This window comes from Onychomys torridus, chromosome 12, assembly GCF_903995425.1.
Source record: "Onychomys torridus chromosome 12, mOncTor1.1, whole genome shotgun sequence".
Taxonomy (NCBI): domain Eukaryota; kingdom Metazoa; phylum Chordata; class Mammalia; order Rodentia; family Cricetidae; genus Onychomys; species Onychomys torridus.
This window is the reverse complement of record NC_050454.1, coordinates 991,211-1,018,329: the sequence shown is the minus strand read 5'-3', so window position 1 is coordinate 1,018,329 and position 27,119 is coordinate 991,211. Positions and strand designations below refer to the sequence as shown.

At 43.7% G+C, this 27,119-nt stretch overlaps 1 protein-coding gene across 3 annotated transcripts in view; it reads right to left on the bottom strand.

Annotated features, from left to right (window-relative positions):
- Positions 1-20,417, bottom strand: part of Klhl24 (kelch like family member 24) — a 36,350-nt gene extending 15,933 nt beyond the window's left edge. Inside the window, exons 1-3 of one of the 3 annotated variants that reach the window (XM_036203294.1) lie at positions 20,312-20,417; positions 15,337-15,397; positions 10,346-11,326 (exon numbers count right to left, since the gene is read on the bottom strand). In XM_036203294.1, coding sequence (XP_036059187.1) covers positions 10,346-11,265 — 920 coding nt within the window. In that variant the 5' untranslated portion in view covers positions 11,266-11,326; positions 15,337-15,397; positions 20,312-20,417. The other 2 variants (XM_036203295.1, XM_036203296.1) reach the window with 2 other exon arrangements.
- Positions 20,418-27,119: the final 6,702 nt, after the last annotated feature.

Below are 27,119 nucleotides of genomic sequence, written 5' to 3'. Positions count from 1 at the left end.
AACACCGCAGAAGGACAGGAAGGAAGCAGGAGCTGAAGCTGGAGGATGGGAAGAGTGCTATGCAGCATTATTTTCTGGATATGCCACGCTCTAACAATCCTGAACACACCGCAACTGTGGTCACCTGGGCAACACTCCATCATGGAGGAAGGGCTCATAAGGCCCCCTCCTCTGAATCGTTAGTGGCAGTTATGATGGTCAGGAAAGTCATTGTCTTCAGTAGTACAGTCGATGGAAGTTGCCCAAGTGCCAGTAGATACCCTCCTACCCCAGGACATGAAAGTGGAGGGGCTGGTTGGGAAAAGGGTCAGCAGAAATGGGGAGAGGGTAAGAGCAGGCAACGGGGTAGTGGATCACAATACGCAATACAAACACATGAACTTGTTAAATAATAATAAAAACACAAAGACAACAGGGCCAGGGCAATAACTTAGTGGCAGAATCCATAGCTAGCATGTGGGAAGCCCTGGGTTCTCTCTTTAGTCCCTCCCCTCCCCAATAATACTAAAAATAGAAGAAAAATGCTTTATTCAAGAGTGTAATCCTGGGAGGTAAGAATATGGATAAGGCTGTTTTGTTTTCCCCTTTTCCTAAGTTTTCTCCAACTGGTATAAAGTACTCAGTCCACTCCATACCCTACCCCAGTTTAAGAAAAACCAAAGAAAAATAGCACACCACATCTTGTAGGTGGCACATGTACTCACAGATAAGCATTGGGGACACCAGGACTGTTACACACACAGGCTTTTCTCTTCAATGAATGTGCACGCCTGTTTTCTACCCAGAAGGTTGGAGTGGATGTTGTTTATAACCTGGTGTCTTCTACTATTCTGTAGAGCCAGGCCTCACCAGAATCTTCCAGACTCCCAAGCATGGTTTCTCAGTCAATAGAACCCATTATTTTTTATTTTTTATTTTTTTTGTGTGTGTGTAGCCCTGGCTGTCCTGGAACTCGATCTGCAGATCAGGCTGGCCTTGAACTCACAGAGATCTGCCTGCCTCTGCCACCCAAGTGCTGGGATTAAAGGTGTGAGCCACTACCACCACCACCATGGGCTGAACCCATTCTTATGAAAGAGGTTCTATTTACTTTGCAAGAGAGTTACTATTATGCTTATTACAAACCCTTCCTCCCTAGACCTTTATCCTGAGCACTGCCAGTCAAGAGAACCCATTCTTGTGTAAGAGTTCACATGTACTTTGCAAAGGACTGATATAGTCATGCCTTAAGTTTTGTTGTGATAAATGTCACATGGCAACTTCTTTCCAACACTGTACTGTGCTTAAACATGTCAAAAATAAACTGCTTGGGGTCAGACTCCTTGAACCTGCCCAGCTAACCACACCCTTCTTGCCTCTTGGGCTTGTTTCTCTCCTGGCAGTAAAGCTCAAAGAGACCCACCCCCACATCGCCTTGCTATTAATGGCCACCACTGGTTGTCTCCTCAGCCAAACATGGGGTGAGGTTTTCAGTCAACACCTTTCTGCTTGGTGAGTCTACTCCGATGTGGCCATATGTTATTCCATGTCTTAAAGGGAAGTAGAAGTTCATTCTGAATGACTGAACCAGTAATACACAAATGCAAAACCTGAGTTGTTTTATCTGTCTCTATCATTCTGTGTTATCAATATTTAGCAATAAAGATGCTGGGGTGAAAACCTGCTAGCTCAGAGAGGCAGAGAAAGCACCCAGCTGCTTCCTCTTCCTTCACCGTCTCAGAAAGCTTTCTCCTAGGACATCTTTAACAAAAACTCTCCCAACTGGATGTCCCTCCCTTCTACTTCCGTGTATATGTGTGCATCTGTCCGTGTATATGTGTGCGTATGTGTGTGTGTGTGTGTGTGTGTGTGTGTGTATCCGTTATCCAACCTCCTGACTTCCTCCCATTCTCTATGGCTTTTTCCTGTCACCTAGTGGCTTGCTCCACCTTTTGACCTATGGAAGACTTTACTTAATCCTGTTTACAATATTCAAACAAAAAGCTCTTAGATTAAAGGCATGTGCTAGGGCTGAGCCACACCAGTTAGAAGCAGGTTCCTCCAGTAAACAATGAGATCTCAGGGTTCACAGTGTGATCAAATGCAACAGTGAGTGGGCCATGTTCACTGAAATGAAAGCAAACAAGGCAGCCACGCACAAGAGCAGAGGCGGGGGGCAGCCACGCAGAAGAGCAGAGGCGGGAGGGCAGCCACGCAGAAGAGCAGAGGCGGGAGGCAGCCACGCAGAAGAGCAGAGGCGGGAGGGCAGCCACGCAGAAGAGCAGAGGCGGGAGGGCAGCCACGCAGAAGAGCAGAGGCGGGAGGGCAGCCACGCAGAAGAGCAGAGGCGGGAGGCAGCCACGCAGAAGAGCAGAGGCGGGAGGCAGGGAGATGGCATTTAGTGGTTCCTGAGGCCACTCAGAGTTGTCTTTGGTTTTGTTTTGTTTTAATGAACTGTTCAAGTTTTGCCTTTAGGCTCTACGAGATGCAGATTCCTGTATCATGTTAACACATTTCTCTTTTGTACTTAAGTTGATGAGCTGGTTTCTATAACTTTCAACCAGAATTCTGATATATTAGAGGTTCAATGGATTTCAGGAAAAGAGTAAAAACGGCTTTTGATTCAGGAAAAGATTCTTAGGGGAAAAAAGGTTTGTTTTTATTTTATGGGTATGAGTGTTTTGCCTGCATATATTTATGTACATCACCTGTATGCCTAGTGCCATGGAGGCTAGAAGGTGCTGGGTCCCCTGAAACTGGTGTTACAGATGGTTATAAGTCACCATGTAGGTGCTGGGACCTGAACCTGGGGATCCCTGTTAAGAGCAGCAAGTGCTCTTCACTGCTGAGCATCTCTATCCCCACAGAAAAAGATTATTGCTTGCTTGCTCATCTATCTATCTATCTACCTTTCTACCTTTCTATCTATCTATCTATCTATCTATCTATCAATCATTTATTTATCTATCTATTTATTTTTTTGGGAAAGAGTCTTACTGTGTAGCTCTGACTAACCTAGAACTTGCTATATAGACCATGTTGTCCTAGAACTCAGAGATCCACCTCCCTCTGCCTTCCAAGTGCTGGGATTAGAGGCGCTCATCACAATGCCTGGCTAGGGAAAGATTCTTACACTTGCAATGGAAGTCAGAACCGTAACTTTCCCTTTGCAGAGTAGCAAAAACACTGGCCATGAACTAGGCATGGTGGCAGACACTTGCAGTCTACAGAGTGAGCTCCAGGATACCCTGGGCTGTTATACAGAGAAACCCTGTCTTGAAAAACCAACAAAACATTAATGTTACATACCTGGTATGACTTAGCACTTCCACCTTCAGCAGCTTCAGCTGTCAATTAATCTTTATGTAGGCAAAAGCACATGTGATCACAGCAGCTACTGACCATTATTTGCAATAGCAAAACCAAACCAAACCCACCTATAAGAACCCGACAGTCTAAACAGCCATCATGAAAAGGTAGGTTAGGACTACTAAGAGGGCTCAGTGGGTATAGGGGCTTGCTGCCAAGTGCCAGATAGACTGACTCTGATTCCCTAGAACTGACTTCCACAGTGTACCCACGGCGCATGAAAACACACAAATACATGAAGCCTTAAAAAAACTCTACAGACACATACTCATACTAGCCAAAAGGTAGAAATAATCAAATGCCCATTAACAGATAAATGGTAAATACAACAGGAAAAAACTATGAGCCAAGAGTCCAGCGCTTACCTTCAGCACTAGGTCGGCAGAGATAGGCAGATCTCTGGAGGCCAGCCTGGTTTACATAGCAAATTCCAGGACAGCCAGGGCTACACAATGAGATCCTTTCTCAATAAAATAAAACAAAGCAACAGCAAAGCCTAAATTATGGCCGGTCCATAAGTAGAAAACTATTCAACTGCCGCTTAGAAGAACAGAGTATGGAGGTGGCTGGAGAGACGGGTCAGTACTTCAGAGCACATGCTGGGTTTGCAGAGGACAGTGGCTCAGTGTCCAGTACTTCCGTCAGGCTACTCAAGTGCCTGTAACGGAAGCTCTAGGAATACAACATCCTCTCTAGCCTCTGTGGGCACTATACTCACATGTGTGCATGCACAGACAGACAGACAGACAGACACACACAACATACTCCATTTTAAAGAATTAAAAGTAAAATCTTTGAGAACAACTGAGGAAGCTTCTCTAATAACACAAAGGGGAAAGATCTGGATGTGGTCATATATAACAATTTCAAAGTTTTACAGCTCAGTGGTAAAGCATTTGCCTAGCATGAGTGAGGCCCTAGGTTAAACCTCCATGATTGCCAATAGAAAAAAAAAAAAAGGAAACCAAGCAAGTCTTAAGGTAAGAAACTGTAAGTGCAGTAGTGTACTGTCTGTACAGAAAGCCAGGGAGACTATTTCTACAAGAAGTTAAAACTGCTAACAGACATCCTTTGAAGAGTTACCTCAAGAATTGCCGCGGGGCAGTGGTGGTGCACGCCTTTAATCTCAGCACTAGGGAGGCAGAGGCAGGTGGATCTCTGTGAGTTCGAGGCCAGCCTGGTCTACAAAGCGAGTTCCAGGAAAGGCACCAAAACAACACAGAAAAACCCTATCTTGAAAAAAGCAAAAAAAAAACTGCTTAAGGGGTCAGGTGTGAGGGAAACGCACAGTGAGTATTTTATGTGAAGTGCCTGACTTCAGAGCAGCCAAACATGTCATAATGGTGACCCATATGTTCAGCCACGTGGGAGAATAAGACTCACTGGAACAGTCACTCAGAGCACTCAGGGCAGAGCTGGTTCTGCCGCCTACTTCTGTGGTCACAGCAAGTCGGTACCACAGCTGTACTGCCTGTAAAATGAATGGACTTATTAAACTGTCATTAAACCTCAATCTCTCTCTCTCTCTCTCTCACACACACACACACACACACACACACACACACACACACACACTTACTTTTGGGAGGGTTTCGTATAGCCCAGTATAGCTTTGAACTTGGTATGTAGCTGAGGAAGAACTTGAACTCTTCATCTTCTTGCCTCTACCTCTCAAGTACTGGGAAAATAGGTGTGCACTGTTAGGTTGCCCAAGCTCCAGCAAGTACATGTACAGGAAACCATAAAATGCCCAGCAAAAATCCCATTTCTTAAGGAAATAATATATTCACAACTTCCTTATTCCTGAGAACTTAAGCTTTGTCCTCATTATAATAATTATGTTCCCATATTCATCATGAAGTAACTGCCTCATCAGGTAAGAGGGGACAGATAGAGGCTAGGTATGATGACACATCTTTAATTCCAGTAATTGGGAAGTGAGGTGGAGGCACTTTGAGTTCAAGGACAGCCTGTGCTACGAAAGGAGACCCTGTCTCATTAACAAAAGGGGGGTGGTGTTAGGGAATACTAGGAGAAATGCCTATATAATTTTCTTTAATAAAAAAAAAAAAATCAGTATTTTCTTTATAATACAGGGGCTGGAGAGAGGACCCAGTGGTTAAGAGCACTGGCTGTTCTTCCAGGGGACCTGAGTTCGGTTCTAGCACCCATATGTTGGCTTACAATCATCTGTGAGTCCAGTTCTAGGGGATCCAGTGTGCTCTCCTGACCTCTGCATACCAGGAATACACATGTGCACTTACACATAAAACAAAAATAATTAAAAATCAGGGGCTGGAGAAATGGCTCAGCAGCTAAGAGCACCTGCTGCTTGTCCAGAAGACCTGGGTTCGATTCCCAGCACTCACACGGTGGCTCACATGGGTCCGTAACTGCAGATCCAGGGGATCTGATGCCCTCATGTGTCCTCTGAGGGAACTGCATCCATATGATGCACAGACATACACGCAGGCAGATCAGACATACACAACTAAAAATAAAGCAGCATACAGGGCAGCCAGTTAGTTTTGTCTGCTCTTCCCACCCCTTCTCCTTCCTCCCCAGCAGTCCCCTTCCTCCTTCATGTCCTCTACTACTCCTCCCAGCCCCCTTGCTTAAAACTTCCTGTTCCCCTCCCACAGTTCCCTTTTCAGTCTCATGACCCATACCTGCACTTACTTCCACAAAAATGAACATACATAAATATTAAAGGTCAGGACTCAAATACATAATCAACTGCTGAGTATAACCTCAAAATAATGTATTTGCGCACCCCTGTGCCCCAATATGAGCAATTTGCCAAAAAGAGTCATCACATCAGCAAACTTGTCCAGGTCAATGTTATCCATGCTGCTACTCGGGAACCTCATTTTGTAGCAGCCTAGTGCTACCAAAAGAAGAATCAGCATCCTCCAGGGGAAATTCCAGGTAATCATTATGGCAGGGACAATCTGAACTGGAGCTCCATGCAAACCTCAGACCCAAATTCCCAAACAGTCAGTAGTTTAAAAGTCTGGTATTCCTAGGGCTGGGTGTGATGGTGCATCCCTTTAGTCCCAGCACCCAGGAGACAGAGAAAGGTGGAGCTCTAGGAATTTGAGGCCAGTCTGGTCTACAGAGTGAGTTCTAAAACAGCCAGGTCACAGAGAGAAACAATCTCAAAAAACAGGAAAAAAAAAAAAAAAAAGAAAATACAGAAACCAGGAACTGGGCTAGGATAAGAAATTGAAATGTTGGCTGGTGAGATGGCTCAGGAGGTGAAGAAGCCCTTGCCATATACAGCCTGACAACCAGAGTTGTGGAATGTGGAAGGAGAGTATTAACTCACACAATTGTTGTGTGCCAGTGTTCCCCCTATAATACACACCCACCCACACACATCCGCACACAAACTTTAAAAAGAAATCAAAATGAAGTGCAATGGAGGTCTCAATCAGACTGCAAAAAAAAGCTCAGTCAGGGATATGGTATGCCAGGACCACCAGATTCATGGACTGAGACAAAGGCATGGCAGAGGCCTGCCACAGGGAAGTCACGTTTCTCCAGGTGAAAGAAAGACTTTGAAGTAGCATTTAGCATACAAGGACGGCAGGCACATGCTTACTAGATGAAGCCTGAATTGTTCAAGCTGATGGCCAGATGACTCCTCATGCAGGGTACAGTGGTGCACGCTACAACCCTGGTACAGGACAGTAGACACGGGAGGACCAGGAGTTCAAGGCCAGCTCAAAACCACAGAGGCTACATGAGACTACGTCTCAAAAAACAAAAACAAAAACAGCTAGAAAAAAGGTATTTCAAGGCTGTCAACAAGGCTCAGAGGGTAAAAGTTCTGCCACAAGGCTTGATGACCCGAGTCTGACCCTGGGACCTGCACGCACAAGGAGAGAAGTTACACCACAGGTTACTCTGTCCTCCACACACGTCATGCCTCGTAGGGTATATGTACTCAAAAGAAAAACAACGCAGCACCAAAACCTAAGTATTCCACCCCAAACTTGTATAACCCCTTTCCCTTCTGTCTCACACAAGTTTTGCTATATACCCCTAGCTGGCCTGGCACTCAGTTATACAGCTCAGTTTGGTCTCAAACTCATGGCAATTCTCCTGCCTCAGCCACCTGAGAACAGGATTACACATATGCATCCTCATGCAGGCGCTAATATGTTTTCCACATTAACATTAGACTTTCCTCCTAGAGGGGTTGGAGAAGTGGCTCAGAGGCGGAGTATTTGCCTAGCATCCACAGGCCTTGGGTTCAACCCTCATAGTGCAGCAATGTGAAAAATAAACAAACTTTTCACCTTGGAAACAAGTCCTCTCTTCGTTGAGTACGTAGGGAAGAAAGGACACTCGGGATGCTATGGGCACTGAATGAAAGCAACGGAAACAGCTGGTATGGTGGCCCAGGTCTAAGTCCCAGGACTGAGTAACTGAGGAAGTGAAAGCAGGGTCGGACGTTCAGGGGCATCCTCGGCCACGTCAGAGGGCTGGAGGCCAGCCTGGGACATATGAGACCTTGTCTCAAAAGCAATTAAGAATATAAATAAAGTCCTGTAAAGTACAGTGTCATTTTTATGAAATGTCTTAGAAATACTCAAATTCCAAAGTCACTGAGGAGGCAGTATGTGTACTAGTGTGAAGTCACTGACTGAACTGTGATCTTGAATAAGTCACTTCTCTAAACCCGAGCCTGGGGCTCTGTAAATGTGTCTATAGTACTAACTCACGTCTATTCTGAAACCTAAATGAATTAATATGGGTTATGGTACATAGGGCAGTTCCTGAGACTAAGAGTTTCCTACTATTATTATTATGGAATGATAGCTGGGAAGATGAGATGATAATATGCATGAGACCTTTTTAATAAGCAATGTAATATACACATCACATAGGATAAATTCTAGTCCCAAATATTTAACTGCCTATCAAGCTGAAATGTGTTGAACCAGCTAGCACTTTCTAGGAAATATCCGTGGCTAAATACATCTATCTAAAGGAGGCCATAAGGAAGCAGCTAGATCTAGAAGGAGGGCTATAGAAATTGTTCTATCAAATCGAAACGTGAAAAAGCAGTTTTGGATTAAAAGAGACTTTTTAGAAATAACCAGATATAATAGGGAGATTCTGGATACAGATATATTAAAAGACAATTTAAATATGGATTGGGGCCAGGCAGTGGTGCTGCATGCCTATAATCCCAGCACTCGGGAGGCAGAGGCAGGTGGATCTCTGTGTTCGAGGCCAGCCTGGGCTACAAAGTGAGTTCCAGGAAAGGCAAAGCTACACAGAAAAACCCTGTTTCAAAAACAACAACAACAAAAGGATTGGGTTGTAGCTAATATGAACCTTTAACTGTAAAAGTTATTTTGTTTATGCTATTCTAAAAGATATGCATAATCAAGTAACAGATATGTACATAAGTTAATTTTATAAATCATGTAAAACAAAAAGGCATTAGGTAAAAATTACTCAAAAATTTAAAAGAAATAGGAATGAGGAAGTGAGTAAGTAAGTGTTAAAGATTCAGGGTTGGAGCTGACAGTATGCAGTTCAGGGTGATGAAAATCAAGGTCTGGATGAGATTAAGTCACCCAGGAAAGTATGTGAGGCCGACGACAAGATGCAGCCTGAACAGGTAACACTTCAGTCTGACACCGGAATCAGGACCATCAACCCTGGGAAAGGACCCTGGGAAAGGACCCTGGCCAACAGGAAGTCAGGAGGTCAATGGTATTCCCGAAGCCAGTGGAGTTTCCAGGTAGATATGGCAGTTAACATCAGACCCAGGTCTGAGGGTATGGCTCAGCAGTAGAGCACTCCCCAACACATACTACAAGACCATCAACTCTGTCCCCAGCATCAGAATTGACCCAACATCCTCTAAAGCCATGAAGCTAGCTCCTGACTGAAAGGAGACTAGTAAACAAGGTCACCGAAGACTTGATTAGAGTGGTTCAGTCCTGACAGTAGACAGAAGCTGAAGTCAGAGGAGGTACTGGAGTCAAGGAGTGGAGAGTGGAGAACCCAGGAGTTTCCCAGAGAGACAAGTCTATACAAGATAATATGCAATGTTCAGACAGCTTCCAGCAACTAGACAACACAGTAACAGACAAAACAGGATGGAAGTGCCAGGGGTCGGTAGCAGACTTGTAAATAAAGATCATCATCTCTAGAATTTCAGGGGATGCTTATGCAGGAGAAGCGCCTGCTATTCCATCAACAACAGCCTCCAACTTAGAATTCTACTCAGTTCTTCCTGCTGGTTTCCAAATGTGTTGATACTGCAACCTGACACACACTTTTCACTGTTGAGAAATGGGTCATTTCCCTTAAAAGTCAGATGGAAAACATGGCCAGGGCGATGGCTCAGTGGGTAAGAGCACTTGATCTGTGGGTAGGAGGACTTAAGTCTACAGGCAACTATGAAATTAACACATTTAATACTAATAGTCACATTTCACTCCAAACATACGCTTACTAAACATTCTTTAATGTGGATATAATTTTCAAATTCAGACACAGCACTTGAGTTGGGTATAGGGCATATACCAGTAATCCTAGCACTTGGAGGCAGCAGCAAGAGGATCAGAAGTTCAATGTCAGCCTACATAGAGAGTTTAAGCCCGGCCTGGGGCTATATAATGTGTGCTCTCAAACACACACACACACACACACACACAAAATCACTGAAAGTTGAGACTGACATTAAATACAGATCTGAAATGTAGGGTTTATGTATATACCTGAAGACAACCTTAATTCTTGATCCACCTGTCTCTGTGTGCTAAGATTACAGGTATGTGCTACCACACCCAGGTTATGTAGTCGAGTACCCTACAAACGAAGCTACATCTCCAAGCCTCCAAACAGACCTTCAACTGCCTAAGATTCATGTAAACTATACATTTAAATGAGTGCGCTGAGATTGAGTTAGGCAGTTTAAAATGTATGTTTAAAACCAAAACTTCTGTTAGCTGTATCTGTGTCTTCTCACCTGCGTGGCCTAGTCCTCGGGGACATCATTTCATTGCCAAGTATGTGGTACCGTCTTGCTTCATGCAGCAACTGATAACACTCAGGGGAATTCTGGATCAACTGGTCCACCTCAACTGTCTGAACAAAGTAGTTGGGATGCAAGAGAGGGAGCCTGACATGTGTCAGGAGCTCATGCAATAGCGGCCTTCGAAGATCGACAGCTCGGTAGACCCAGCGCATGACGGCCTCAAACACCATCTCCTCTTTACCAATAACAAGTTCATCGCTACAGATATAATCAATAAGTTCATCTTTGTCAAGCTCAAGAAACTCTTCATGCTGGGACACATCCTCAAAAGTCTGTAAGGCAAAGGTCTTGCACTTTGTGAAGAGTGTTTTGAGTGAGTGGGTGTCGGCGAAGCGCTGGATTCCTAGGCAATTGCAAGGATCAAGCTGCTCCTCTAGGAACTTGGCACAGGCATCCCGGAGAACACTGATCTGAAAGAGGCTGGAGGTCTCAAAGAGGTACTGGACATTCTCTGTTGTGATCTTCACCTTCCCAGTGTAGACATACTGCAAGAAACACTCCATAGCTTCAGCTAAGATGCCATTGATCTCAACCAGCATTTCTCGGCTCTCCCTGTGGTCATTACAGAACATGGCTCTAAAGTAGCTGCTACAGGCTGAGAGGACAGCTCGATGACAAGGAAACTCTTTTCCTTCCACACAGATGATAACATCTGTGAATAAGCGGCTGTCTCGGAACTCATTAAATATTTGGAGTATGTTTTCAGCATGGGATGATCCTGAAGAGAAGTCAAAATACTCATGACCTGTCAGAGATTTGGGGTCCATTTCAAAAACTTTGCGCTTAGTTGCTGGGGAATCACGCACCCCAAGATCCTCTCTGTTTAGTCTGCGTCCCAATATTAGTACCATTGTTACATCAGTTGACTATATAATTGTTGAGAAATGGCTGCTAGGAATCTTCTTTATGTGTCTAAAGAAAAATAAAAATAATTATACAATTTTATTTTTTATGTAAACATAATGAAGTCACATGATTAATATACTCTACAACATATACTAGTTTATTTTAATAAAAACTGATAAAAAAATTTGCAGTGCAGGATTAAAACACGAGAGTTACTTTGTGATATCCTGGCAGTCCTCAGCTTAAAGGCTTCTATGTATGCACTCTTTCAGGGGAGCAGTTTCCACCATCTCCTGCATGGCAGAGGTAAGAAAGCATGCAGAGCTGGACTAACAGTCTTCTAGATGTTATTTTTGTTTATTTAAAACCAAGTCTCCTATACATAGTCTAGCATGGTCTGAATTCCTCCTGCCTCAGCCTCCTGGAAGCTGTGATTATAGGCAGATACCACCAGTCATGGCTTATAGCCAGAACATTAACATAAACAGTTTTTATCTTTTTTTGTTTGAACAGTTATTATTTAAAATAGCAGTGCCAGTATTTACCTATCATTATACTTTAAAAATACGTAAATTGTCTAACCAGCCTCATTTTCTACCATTTTCCTAAAGAAATAATCAGGAATCTGTGGAACAATTTATATACATAGATGTTCAGTGCTGTATTAACAGCAAATACTTAAAACAAGCTAAAGACCCTATTAACTAAACCCCAGGATGTCTTCAAGACGGAACAGTTTATTTACAGCTATTAAAAAGTCCATGCACTTGGGTAGAGGCATAGCTTAGTTGGTAAAGTGTTTGCCAAGCATGCATGAAGGCTTGGGTTTGATCTAGTATCACATAAACTAGGATCATGGTACATATCTGTAATCTCACTGCTTGGGAACTCAAGAGTTTGAGGTTATGCTTGGCTATATAGTGAGTTCTAGGCTAGTCTGGTCTACACAGAGAGCTCTAGCAGGCCAGCCAAGGATACATCAGTGGGTAAGGACCCTGCCCACATGCCTGACAACCTGAGTTGGATCCCCAGAACCCATGCTGTAGAAGGAGAGAACTGACTCCTACAAGTCATTTTGGTTTGGTTTTCTGAGAGTTTCTCTGTGTAACAGCCCTGGCTGTCCTGGATCTCGCTCTGTGCTGTGGATATCGCTCTGTGTAAATAAAATGCTGTTTGGCCAGTGGCTAGGCAGGAAGTATAGGCGGGACAAGAGAGAAGAGGATTCTGGGAAGTAGAAGGCTGGAGGGAGACACTGCCAGCCGCTGCCATGAGAAGCAACATATAAAGACACCGGTAAGCCACAAGCCACGTGGCAAAGTATAGACTAACAGAAATGGGTTAATTTAAGATAGAAAAGGTAGATAACAAACAGCCTGCCACGGCCATACAGTTTGTAAGCAATATAAGTTTCTGTGTGCTTTCTTGGTTGGGTCTGAGCAACTATGGGACTGGCGGGTAAGAGAGATTTGTCCTGACTGTGGGTCAGACAGAAAAACTCCAACTACAGCTCTGTAGACCAGGCTGGCCTCGAACTCACAGAGATCTGCCTGTCTCTGCCTCCTGAGTGCTGGGATTAAAAATGTGTGCCACTATTGCCTGGCACAAATCATTTTCTGACATCCATATACATTCTCTGGCACACTTGTGCCCTCTAGCATAATGAATGAATGAATGAATGAGAAAATATAGAGCAGTGCCTAACTAACAGGCACATTTAACATTTTCAAACAGCACTACCTATTTATAATGGAAATCTGGAGAAAAGTGTTATCAGTTAGGTTTACTATTGCTCTGATAAACCCCACAACCAGAAGTGAGTTGAGGAGAAAAAGTTCATTTCAGCTTGGAACTCTCAAGTCACACTCTATCACTGGGGAAGTCAGGGCAGGAACTCGAGGCAGGAACTGAAGCAGAGGACAGGGAATGGATACTGGATTGTATCCTATGTCTTGCTCAGTCTGCTTTCTTTTCTTTTTTTTTTTGGAGCTGAGGATCGAACTCAGGGCCTTGCGCTTGCTAGGCAAGTGCTCTACCACTGAGCTAAATCCCCAACCCCAGTCTGCTTTCTTATACTACCCAGGACTACCTGTCCAGGGGTAGTATGGCCCCATGGGGCCCACCCATATCAACCATCAAAAATTGTCCTACAGACTTTTCGACATGCAATCTAATGGAGGTGTTTTGTCAGTTGAGGTTCCTCTTCCCAAATAACTGTAGCTTGAGTCAAGTTGACAAAAAACAAACAAAAACCCAACCCTAACCAGTACAAAAAGAGAAGCAGTAACATCTCCTATTCTCTAACCAGCATGGTGGTAGTGTGTGCTTGTAAACAGCATTTCTGTGGTAGAGGCAGGAGGATAGTTCAAAGTCATCCTCAGCTAGAGAGAGAGAGAGAGAGAGATCGTTCTAGGCCAGCCCAGGAAACATGAGACCCTGTCTCAAAACAAACACACAGACAGAAATGATTATGACACAGAAAGAAATTCCTATTTGAATCTTTACTATTCCAGATTCAAATTATGACTGAATTAGCTAAAAGCCAGTTTCCCAAATCAAGAATTTACTCTTTGTAATAGCTTACCTAGTTCATCATCATCATCATCACTACTGTATTTTAGGCTGAAACAAATTCACACGAACCACTGGTACTTTAGTTAGAGATATCACTGGTGCTGCCAACAAAAACCTTTTAAGCTGGGCATGGCAATGTATGCCTGCAATCTCAGTACGCAGAGGCAGGAAGATGGCTGCAGGGCTGAGGTCAGCCTGACTTACACACTGATATACTGTCTAAAAACTCAAAATGAGTCAACCAAACCAACCAGCCACCTAACAAGAACAAAACTGCCCTCTCTCTAAGCTACAAGGACAAAATCTCCCTCTTTCTAAGCCAGCAGTTCTCAACCTGTGGGGCCACATATCAGATATTTACATTACGATTCAAACAGTATTAAAGTTACAGTTATGAAGTAGCAACGGAATAATCTCATGCTTGGAGTCATAACATGAGGAGCTGTATTAAAGGGTCACAGCATTGGGAAGGTTGAGAGCCACTGCTCTAAGTAAAAACAACCCCTCATCTACCTGAGCCCACTGGCTCCATGCACATTTTCATTTCCTTGATGCCTATAGGAAAACATGGAACAGCTTTCTGTAGCTAGTACAATGTATCAGTATTAGGTAAAACTGGGGATATGGAGGTTGACTTAGACTTGCTATCTCTGGACTTTCTAAGAAAACTCTATTACCAGCTTTCCACAAGAGAACCAAATACAAACTCTTACTATTTATCACAGGGTAAATGATTTACACAGGGTCATCTTAAAATATGATATGCTTTCAAAGTTAAACTTTTGGCCTTCCTTCCATATATAGTTAATCAGCCTTTGCTTTCCCATTTATTAGAAATAAAGTATTCACTTATTTGTTTGCTTGTTTTTCAAGACAGGGTTTCTCTGTGCTACAACAGTCCTGGCTATCCTGGAACTGACTCTGTAGACCAAACTCACAGAGATCCTCCTGCCTCTGCTGGGATTAATGGAGTATGCCGCCACCACCACCACCTTACTTATTTTTTTTTTTCCTCTATTTAGTTCTGGATTGAATTAGCATGCTTATAGAATCTGAAAAATGAGATACATACCAAAAATTAAGTCACTTATTTGTTTTTTACATACAAACTAGCCATTGTTAATGTAACTGCAGTTCTTGAATGTTAGGATTACAAATGCGCCTCATCACACTCAGCCCAATTCTGTCTTAAAATAGAACTGGTCTGGCCTGGTGGTGGCGAATGCCTTTAATCCTAGTACTGGGGTGGGGGTAGAGGGAATGGCAGAGGCAGGCAGATTGTTGTGAGTTCGAGGCCAGCCTGGTCTACAGAGTGAATTCCAGGACAGCCAGGGCTACACAGAGAAACCCTGTCTCAGGAGGAAAACAAAACAAAACAAAAAACCCACTGGCCATTGTTATTCACTATTATTCTGACTGGCATCACATGATCCCAGGTAAAGAATGAAATGGTTTAAACTCTCTAAGAACAATGCACAGTAAATAGCTAATAAACATAAATATACCTTCTTAGCATTTGTTTCACAAAGCCCCAGGCAAATACTTGTGTTGTTTATATTTCCACACCTAAAATAGAGAACAGTGACATACAAATCAGACACTATTAGTTCGCATATATTAGCGATGCGGTGAAAACAGTTCTTAGTGAACTACAGTTCCTAACTAGAAGTTCATTTTCATATAGATCATTAATAGTAACTCTTAAAGAAAATTAATAATTTTATGTTCAAGTATATTCAAATTTCTTTTACTATTCGCTGCAATAGTAAGCTAAATTTGACAGTGAGATGAAGACATGTATACCCTGTGAAAATTCCACTTTGAATATTTAAAGAATGCCAAAAAACTTACATTTCACTCAAATATGATGGAATTTGGGTACTTCAAGAGTTGCGGTGTCAACATGATCAAAGTAAACAGTTTACTCACTATTTACCACATCTAACTATGTGATCAATTTGAGAAAAAAATCTCAAGAGTTAATAAAAGAAAACCCACTCACTTTTAAGCTTTTGTTATATATTTATATAGAATCTTTAAGCTTATCAAATAATTTAATATATATTTCTATTTCTTCTGCTTTAGTGAATCTTATAGAGTTAATGTCTATGTAAGCACTAAAGCAGCACAATCTACCCCTTCCCGGCCACTGTGTGTGTGTTTGTGTGTGTGTGTGTGTGTGTGTGTGTGTGTGTATAGGAGATGGAGAAAAATGCTTAAGGGAAACTACCAGGATTTCGAGCTGTGCACAGAACAGCAACTGTATTTAAATACTAGTGGTTGCTTCTGGTTTCTGATCCGGTCATTCATAACAAGAACTTGTAAATTCTTAAGTGTAGGCAGATTTGATATCAAAACCAATAACCAACTTAAAAAAACACAAAATCACATCTTTATATTCAGACTACCCTGTGGTTAGGACACGGATACTATCTTGTGTATTTCCTTATTTTCATTAGGCAGTCTAAGTTGTGTGCACACTTGATAAAGAACACTGCATCTCGGTCAAGTTAGGAGCTTGTCAGTCCTACCTAAGCGAGTACTCTTCACTAGTAGTTAGCAAGGGCCATGTCAGTCCTACCTAAGCAAGTACTGTTTATCAGTAGTTAGTAAGGCCCAAGGCCAATGAAAGAGTACCAGCTGTGTCTGACACTGGGGTAGCAAGTTCTAGATTCCAATTCAACTTTAGATACTACTGTAGGGTGGGCTAGCACTAGACTCAAACAAGAACTCCAACACTAATATGGATCCACATTCTCAGCACTTCTCTAGCAGAACTCAAGCACAAATTGGAACAGATTTCCAATGATTTGTCTGATGTAGAATTATACCATCTGAGTAGAAAATAGCCCATCCAGCATTTTCTGTAGGACTTTACTTCTGTAGGTAATACTTTACGCTTTTTTCTTGTTTTAAATTGATATTTTTGTTGTTCTTTGAGACAGGGTTTCTCGATGTAGCCCTGGATGGCTTGGAACTCACTATGTAGACCAGGCTGGCCTAAAACTTACAGAGATCTGCCTGCCTCTGGGATTAAAGGTGCCACAATGCCCAGCTAGGTAATCCTGAAGATCTGAATAAATCAAGGACAAGGGATACTGTGTATAAGGTGTGATTTATAGTGTGGCAACATAACAAGCTTTGTTTTCCTTTAAGAGAATCCTCTACAAAGACACTACAGGCAGACAGTATGGACCAACTAAGGCCTTGTAAAGACCAGAGAACAAGAAACCTATGGCCTTCCACTAGCATAGTCCCTACAACTTGTCAGCCATCCCTGCCATCCTGTTCCACACTTTCTCAAACTGAACCATGGCTAAAGCAGAGACAAGAATGGGTAATGGAAAAGAAAGTTACCTTTAAAGATCTAATGGTAATGTAAAAGGATGCTAGCAAATGCTTCCAACAGACTAAATCCTTTACAAAGAACTACGCTAAACCAAACAGGCTTTTACATATTTATATCAATTTCACAAGCCTATGTAAAACTATAGATTTTACAAATACATATACATTTCAGGTGTTCTCACTGTCTAAAAGGCTTTCCTTAACTTATCCCCTTACTAGACCTGACATAGAAACAATGTCATTTTGTTAGTCACCCTCCAATACTTACTGCACTTGGATTTACAAGTGAAAGGCCTAGCAAAGCAAGAGTTAACACTTATAATCCCAGCACTCCAGAAGCTGAGGCAGGAGGATCACTGTGAGTTAGAGGCTATTATAAATTACATAGCAGGTACCAAGCCAGGTAAGGCTACAAAACAAGATCCTGTTGGGGGGAGGCAGGGAGAAACAGAATTTTGACAGTTACTTTTCTTGCTACCAAAATCAGCTTTGGCTTATTACAGCTAAACCTTAGATCCTAAATCACCTTTTAATATCAAGAACACTCGGAAGTCAATGATTTTTATTTAACTTAGTACTGCACAAATTACAGAAATCTAATCTTTCTAATCTAATCACTGTGTTTTGAGATGGGATCTCCTTGTGTATTGCAGGTCTGGTACCAATTCTAGATCCCCCTGCGGGGGTGGGGGAGTGGGGCGGGGGATGTGGTGGTCTCCAGGCATGACCTCCACTCTTTAATGCTTGAGTTCTCTCATCTTATTTAGTTTCAATGTTTCAGGTCATCTAAAATGATCAGCCAACAAGGGAGAACTCAGTAGCTACATTTTAGAAGACCTGAATTTAATCCTCAGACTCAAAGTGGAGTGGGGAGCGTGTGCTGGAGGAATTACAACTCTTGAAGTTAGCTATTCTCTTGTTGCCCCTTATCCCCAAGGTCTATGTTGTCCAGGCTGGTCTTGAACTCCTGGGCCTATGAGCAATCCTCTTGTCCCAGCATCTCAAATAACTGGACTACCCACAGGGGACTCAATTGGTTGTGCTTCCAGGGGTGTTATAGCATGAAGAACAGAGATGTAACAACATCCAACTGTCTCTGTTGCAGCCACAACAGAAATGAAAGCATGTTTTCTGTATGAAGGCTTGTGAGGACATTTGATTGACATTTTTCATTACAGAGTCCATACCTATGTATTTGATGAAAGAGTTGTCTTTAATTTTCAAGGTAAGAGTAAAGTTCGTACAAGAATAAATGCTGCAATATATTTACTAAGTATTTATTTTCGAAAGGTTTGACCTTTGAATCTTAACAAAATGGCAGGAAAACAAGGAAGTTAAAAAGCACACTGAAAAACCATTTAAGGTTTTAGCAACTTGGACAAAGGCCAGTAAAGTTTAAGATAGAACAGATAACTCTTTGAATATTATTTTCTCCTTCCTGTTTAGAGACTAAATCACAGGCTTTGTTTGAAGAAATACGACTTACCAGATGGCAGTTAGTTTTTATTAAAGTATAGTGGATAGCATTTGCATATATTAAGGTCTATTAAAAACCCTCAGTACACTAGTGATTATGTGTTCTGATCACACAGCTGCTTATTCTGATACAGTCATCACTACTTGAATTTTTAATATTAAGCGGAGCGGCAGCAGGTTCAGCAGGTTCAGTTCTGTGCAACCACAGACAGATGACAACCTGAGCCATCTATAACTCCACTTCCAGGAGATCTGACGCCCTCATCTGGCCTTCCTTGGCACTGAACGCAAGTGGTGGATACAAGAAGGCAAAATACCCATGCACAGAATAACAACTTCTTAAAAAAAAATCTGTTAGGAATATATAGCCAGTAAGACCTGCTTCACTGGAGAACTTCATTTTTTTCTGCTATAAAAAAAAAAAATGACAAAAATCTGAGACCCCCATAAGCTTAGGGGCTTGGGAAGACAATCATTAATATCCTCTGGCTGATAATGACTAGTCTTTCAGTGATATTAATTTAGTTTTCACATCTCAGAAACTTCTGAGTTACCTGGAAGATTAACACACGAAAGTGTGTGTGCTGAAAAATCCCCAATCAGGAAAAACTAAGAAAGCGCACTAAAAAACAAACAAAACTAACTTTTGGGCGAATAACTTCACATAATCTCTCTCTCTCTCTCTCTCTCTCTCTCTCTCTCTCAAGGTAAAAGCCATCCTTTAAACCTTAAGTGGCAAAAGGTAGATTTTAAATCCTAATAAAAGAAAACCCAAACGAAAGGCCAAACCCTTGTCAACCAACCACCAGGTGGACTTGCCGGGTGTCAGCTGCAAACATCTAGCAAGCCGCAAAACGGATCATTAAAATCCGCTAGCGCCGACACACCCCGGCTTCCCCAAAATGGACCTTGTGGTTCACCCCCTGCTATCGAAGCCTGCGCAGAGCACTTCTCGGCGCCGTCTTGTCACTTTGTGCCCGAAGCCCATCTGCTCGGGGTTCGCCCAGGCCTCCGCGGGGCACGCCCCCCGCCGTGGTCCCCCTCCCGCGGCGCCCGCGTCCTCCAGGTCACCTTCAAGCGAGGGCGGGACTGCGCGGCGCGGGCCACCCAGACACCAGCCCCCGCCAATAAAAACTCGGAACTCGGCGGCCGGGTCCCGCCGGCGGCGCCCAATCGTAGCCGCCCGAACGGTCTTCGCCTCGGGTGTCCGGGACTGGGGGCGGGAACACTGGGAACTAAATTAAGAAGCAGAGCCGGGCAGAGAAGGAAGCCGGGCGGGGGCTCCCCCGGGACGGCCCGCGGCTGCGCTCCCGGTAAACAAAGGCTCAGCGGGGGCGGGTAACGGTCAGGTGACCACGCCTAGCGGGTTTCGCAACAACACGGCGGCGGGCGGCTGTGGCCCCAGCACCCCGATCGCGTCCGTGCTCGGCGACAGCACCCACGGTCGCCCTCACCCCCACGGAAACGCCAGCTCCGAGGCCGTAGCACTCCGGGCGCTTCCGCCCGAAGCGCATCGCCGCCGCAGGGCTCGTCCCCGCCCGGTCCCCACGCCCGAGGCCTCGCGGGCTTCTGGCTGCCGGGGGCCTCGTCTCCCTCCCGCAGGTGCCGGTGGTCAGCGCCGCGACCGCGGGCTGCCTGGAGCGGCCACCCCGGTACCTCTCGGCGCAGGCTGGAAGAGGCGACCCCACGGTCTCTGCTCCGCCGGCGTCTCCGGGAGCCACCAGCCTCTGCCACCGCTCACAACAAAGGAAACATGTGACCGTTGGGCCAAAACACTCGGCGTCACCCATCCTTGGCCAATGGGGGGAGAGGTATCCCCTTCCCGGAGCACTCTGGGAGATGTAGTTCTTACTCCCGGTGGGCTCCCGGGCCACCTGGGTTCCGCTAGAGGGCGAAACCCATCCCTGGCTGCTAATTCGAAATATTTGTTTAAGGTACAATCAGGTTAAAGGAATTCGTCTTGAGCGAGGCCCGAGTGGTATGTTAATTGTCTTCAAAGAGCCCTCTGCCTCCCAAAGCCAAAGCACAAGACCAGGACTTAGCCGACCTTAGTGCTTGGACTAAGGCTTGTTTAATTAACACTTTCTAACACACTTGGGATATCTGAGGGCCAGCGAGTTGGAATGTACTGCCATCAGTGAAGAGGATGCTGTCTTTCCTTTGTAAATCTGTTAAGGTCGCCTGTATCAGTCCCTTCGCTGCCTTTTTGTTTTAATAACACGCTGGAGTCGAACAAAAGTTGTAATTTTCCAAGGCACAAAGAACTCCTTTCCAGGCCTTGTTTTGTTTCTATCTTGAAACCTTTTGGTTGGTTCTGGTTTCTGATTATCAAAGTTGTCATGTACTTCTCTTCTGCGCGTCACTAATACAGCCCTGCCTCCCTTAAAAGGAAGGAAATGTGTTGCCTCCACAAGGTGGATATAATGAGGAGGGTTGACGTCCAGGGCATCTAATAGGCTTTGAGGTCTCCTTTTCATCTCCCATTAACCTTAAAAGGGGGGGGGGGAGAAAAAGAAAGAAAAACCTATTCATTGAGTACTTCCTGTGGGAGGGAAACATCTTTTTGACTCCTCTATGGCTGATAGGAAGGCCTGCGATAAAACTGCTTGCTACTCTGGCTTGACCAGTTGTCGCTCTCAGCTTTGAGAATCCTTACCTTTGGTTGCGTTTGTCAGGACAAGGATATTCATTTTCATATTCTTAACCCTCTCTCCTCTCCTGTCCCCCCCCCCCCCCCAGTTCACTTAAACAAGACACTTAAGTTGAAGGAAAACTAGGATTCATTTTTTAAAATGATTTTTATTACTTTTTGTTCTTTTTATGTACGTGTCTGTACTGGGTCTAAGCATCTGAGTTCAGGGGGTGGATATAGTTGTCTGATGTGGGTGCTGGGAGCTGTAAGCACTCTTAGCCACTAAGTCTAATAGCTCTAGCTCTATTTATTTAAATTCGCTTTTTAAGAATTGTATTTATTTATTTTTGGCTTTTTCAAGACAAGGTTTCTCTGTGTAACAGCTCTAACTGTCCTGGAACTCACTCTGTAGACCAGGCTGGCCGCGAACTCACAGAGATCCACTTGTTTCTGCCTCCCAAGTGCTGGGACTGATGGTGTACGCCACCACTGACTTTTAAAGGTTTTATTTTCTGTGTTTTAGAGCTTTGCCTGTGTTTGCGCGTGCATGCATTGCCCATGGAGGCCAGAAGAGGGCATCAGATTGTCCAGAACTGGAGTTACAGAGGGTTGTGAACCACCGTGGGTGGGTGCTGGGACCCTAACCTTCTTCCTATGGAAAAGCCAGTGTTCTGAACAATGGAGCCATCTCTCCAGCTCCTTTATTTAGTTTTCAAAACAGGGTCTTCATGCTTCTCAGGCTGACCTCCACTGTTGCTGGATTTTTTTAGAGAGGGAGATGCTGAGGCCAGTCGTTTTTTTCAGGCAACCAATTTACTAATGCTGCAGCAAGTGGTACAGTGGGAACCACAGTAAGAAGCGTTGGTTCCACTCCAAGTAAGAAGCAAGGTGTCTACTCTTAAAGGTTTCTCAGGGAAGGGAGAGCTTATGTTGTGAGGAAGCAGGATTAGTTAATATGTGACCTGTGCTATATGAACAAGGTGGAAGAATAGGGCTTATGCAAATTAGACTACATAAGGTCTTGAGGTCACTCTTTCTCTGGGTAGCAGGTAGAGCTTGGTTAGTATGTGACCCATGAAATGAGCCAGTACTCAGACAGAAGATGGGGATGGGCTGGATGTGTTCTGCCTTTATTGTGGTCTGGTACTTAGAAGGCATGGGTTCTCTAACAGCCGTGTAGCTGAGGACAACATGGAATTTCTGACCTTTCCACCTCCACCTCCCAAGTACTAGGACTGTGGGTATATGCCACCATGCCTAGCTTATGTAGTGCTGCAGAGGGAACCAGGGTCCTGCATGTTAGTGTAATGTATATTGCATTGGTAAATCGTTGTGTGCTGTTTGAGTTTACTAAGAAGCTGGCTTAGAAGTGATGTTCCTTTCCTCCCAACTCAGACCCGGTCATGTTCATCTCAAAGTGTCCTCCAAGGCCACTTGTCTGAGGATGAGGGAGGGAAGAGGACAGTAAGACAGCCCAAGAGTAAAACATTAAAAAACAGGTCCTTGAAAACAGCTAGAATCATCTCTAAGAGAGGCTACATGGGGAAAAAGCAGTTGGAAGTTCAGCCATAGGAAGCTCATTCATGGAGAGAAAACTCAAGCAGGAACTCCAGCTGACTACCTCCACTTACCTAGTTAGTGTCTTCCGGATGTTGTGTGCTGGGAGCCATCCCTGGTGGTGGATGGGTCCTGTAGAGGGTGTAAGGAGTCCGCGGGAGAATGAAGTGAGCCAGGCCATGGTGAATCTTGTAGCCTGACTGACTAGCAGCCAGAGTGTTTATTTATACAGAATTTAGTTAGCAGGTATACATTCATGATGTTCTAAAACATAGATCATATCATTTTTGTTTTTGGACATGTGTTTTACTTCCTTTTGCTCGTCTTTTAGTCATCATTAATAAACTATGACAAAACAGAGTTATCATTTCCAATCATTTTCCCTCAAGTTTTGACATCATTAATAAACAGAGTTATCATTCTTACGCATAAACCCCATAACCCAATGTTTTTAGAATCTAGAGGCATTTGACAGCCTGTGCTCAGGCTGGTTGTTTTGGTTGCTTCAAGGACACTAGACCAAAACAAAATCTTCAACTACCCTGGGCATTTTGCCGTGTCTTAAGCAATGTATTATTAACTCTTAGTGGTCAGAGTGCCCAGGAAAAATCCTCAGGCTAAAGCTGCTGTAGTTATTATTCAAATTCTGGCATAATAGAATCAATGTTCACATTTATGTCTTTATAGAATTGGTCTATATGTCTAATCCTGGCATTCTGTTGTTCCTTGGTCATATGACATTATAGTAGCTCTACATGAGCTAACTTCTAAGAGAGGGAGGTCCTGACACCTCATACTTTTATCATCTTTCCACTCCATACTTTGCTCATCAATATGTCTTTGTGTAGGGCAGTTGTATGCCACATAATTGTCTGAGTGTACAGTGGGAAGAGCCTTGTAATCTCAACTGTGGACAATTCCTCTAGCCCACTGAATCTTGTTGACCTTTTTAATTTTACTTTATTTTGAATATCTTGTTCCAGTGTAAGTACAGGGACAGATGTTTCAAGATTGTCTCATAGCCTCATGAAGAGACCTCTGGCTTCTTCTTTATGTGTCACAACCTCCAAGGCGTAAGGAAAAACTTCAAGTAGATAAGGATAGCTCCCTCAAAGTGTGTGTAGGGAAATTGTATGTTCAGAACTTTCCTGGGTAAGCTTAGAAGCAGCATTCCTGGGAGAAGGCATATATGATTCATAAGGAATTTTCCATCAACCCAATATCCTCAAGGTGTACAAATATTAAAAGTGCCCCAAGTATGTAACAGGTGGAGATGAAAACCAAAGGTGGCATGGCGGCCATCATGGGGCTCAGCTCTGCGGATCTTTGTCAAGCAGCTGTGCTGGCTTTATGACTTCTGCCATTCCATTCAGATGTGGCTGTGCCAGTTGTAAGTGCCCAATTTGATGATGTTATCTCTATTTGCTGCTCTTCATTCTTATTTTTCAAAATATTTATGTTTTTATGTATATGGGTGTTTTGTCTGCACATATGTGTGCACAGGAGAAGAGGGCATCAAATCCCGTGAGACTACAGTTATAGACAGTTGTGAGCTGCCATTTAACTGAGCACTTGCTTACAGTTTCAGAGGGTTGATTCATGATCATCATGGCAGGGAGCATGCTGGCAGGCAAGCAAGGCATGGTGCTGGAGAAGTAGTTAAGAGCTCACACCTGATCTGCAGTGAGAGAGAGGAGAGGGAGAAGTCTGCATGGGAGGCGGGGCTGAATGGCCATGGCATGGGCTTTTGAAACCTTAAAGCCCGCTTACCTCCTCCAACAAGGCCACCCTTCCTAATTCTTTCCAAATACTTCTACTCACTGGGGACCAGGCATTCAAACATGAGCGTATGGGGGCCATTCTCAGCCAAACACTACCGAGTCTGTATAGAGTTCATGTCCCTGGCCCCAGGCTCTTGCTCCAGTGACATGTAAAGCTATGTATCAAGCTCAGCTTGATCTACCACGCCTGGCACTGTTCTCCTTGAAGATGCCAACAGGTTCTAAGAATTTATCTTGTCTGCTTTTGATCCTTTGATTGCTTTCTGGACAGTCATCCCACAAATCCTGCAGTGCTCATGAAGGGAAGGGGCTGAACCTAGCCAAGAATGACCTCCCTTTCTGTCCTTGAAAAATCTCATCAGCTTTCTTAAGAAATTGTGTTCATCAAAGCTGGAACAACAGTCTCAGCCCAAGAATTCTCATTTGGCATCTCATCTGATGCTGTGCTCATCAGAGATACTGTCTAGGCATCCACCTCGAGCGCCAGCACCCCTCGGAAGCTCTAACCGAGATCTCAGAGCATCTCCACCCCTGGATAGCCAGCCAGGGGTCACCCTAGGCTGTGTTGCCTTTTCACTCCATTACATCAGCAGCTGTACACTTTAGCAGCTGTATCTCCTATCTTGTTTGAAGTAGTGCTTTATCGTCGGAGGCTGCCAAGGTCAGCTTGAGCTATATAACAAGAAGCAATAACATAAACGAAGAGTATTTAAAAAGCTAGGCAAGGTGGTTCAAACCATTATATCGAATTACCTTTCCTCTAGCTATTTATGGTCTTTCTCAAGATTTTTAAATGCAGTCGGAGGTTCAAAATTTAGCTTTGCTTCCCAGTATCCACGTGCTTGAGTGCGCTAACCTTTCTCAGCCAGTTTTCTCATCTTCAAAATGAGGATCAGGCTGGGAGTTGTGGAACATATTTGTAATCTCAGTTCTTAGGAGGTTTAGACAGAAGAGAAGGAGTTTGAGGCCAGCCTACATTTCATGGCAAGACCTTGTCTCACGAGACCAAAAAGAAATAAGTAAATTTAAAAATAAAATGAAGATAAAAGTACCTACGTTGTGTAAGTGTGAGGATTAAATAAGAAAAGAAGCAGATGTGCAGTACTCGGGATATAGTGAATACTTAACAACCAGGAGTTGTCACTGTCCTTTCCCTCACCAATGCTAAGGATTTGTTGTATTCTGTGTATATGCTTATGCGCCTGAGTGTGTGCATGGGTACCACATGAGTGCAGGTGTCCACAGAGGCCGGGAAGAAGGTGCTGGATGCTCTGGAGCTGGGAATACAGGTGGTTCCAGGGCAAGCGCTAGAGCAGACGCTGGTCCTCCGCACGATCTTAAGCACTGACCCATCTTTCCAGCCCCTCCTGTGCTGTTCCTTCCTTTCATGCTTTGTCCTTAAGAAGGAAATAAACGAAGGATAGAAAGATATATACTATCCTTTATATTGACTTAGAAAAACAAGTTTTAGCAAAGAAACTCAGAAATTAAAAGAAGTCACAGAATAAGCATATGTTAACCACGGGCACAGCTCAAGATAAATTTAGCATCACATGGCTAGAGAAAGACTTTATGCGCCTTGCCTCTCTGGATCCTACTTGGTTTGTTGGTTTGGCTTTGATGCAGGGTCTCTCTCTGTAGCTCGGGCTGACCTTGAACTCTCTACGAAGCCCAGGCTGGCACTAAACTTGTGGCAGCTTCTTAGGTGTTGGGTTACAGATATGAGCCACCTTGCCTGGCTTTTTAAATAGTCTTCATTTATGTTATTGCTTCTTGTTATATAGCTCAAGCTGACCTTAAAACTCATAGCAGCAATCCTCCTGCCTCAGTCTCCCAAGTGCTAGGTTTGTAGACATGAACCACCCCACCAGGCTTCTGCAGATCCTCCTTAGACTTCTAATTCTATATTCATTTTTGCACAAAGAACATTACCAGGGAAGAGGGTTTACTCTTTGTGGTGGGGGAATATAATTTGTTGTAAAACTATACTGCATTTAAAAATGTTGAGAAAGACCATAAGTAGCTAGAGGAAAGGTAATTCGATATAATGGTATTGTGGAAAAAGTCTTTACAGATTTTTTTTTTCTAGACAAGGTTTCTCTGTGTAGTTTTGGTGCCTGTCCTGGATCTCGCTCTGGAGGCCAGCCTGGCCTCGAACTCATAGAGATCTGCCTGCCTCTGCCAACCGAGTGCTGGAATTAAAGGCGTGCTCCACTACCACCTAGCTACAGATCTTAATATCCCTTCTGACAACTACAATTTAAAATGTTTTGGGAACCTACAATAAAAAAACAAATGGCTGATCTATAAATATTGATACACTAAAGCCACTTTAATTTAAAAAACAAAAGCAAACAAAGAAGGAACAACCAGCCCCCCATCACCCACCCCAAGTCCTGTCCTCTAAAGGTATAGGAAAGTGTGCCCTGCTCATAGAGCATCTTCACACAAAGGTGACACAGCAGTTTAAACCATGGTTGACTCTGAGCTGTAG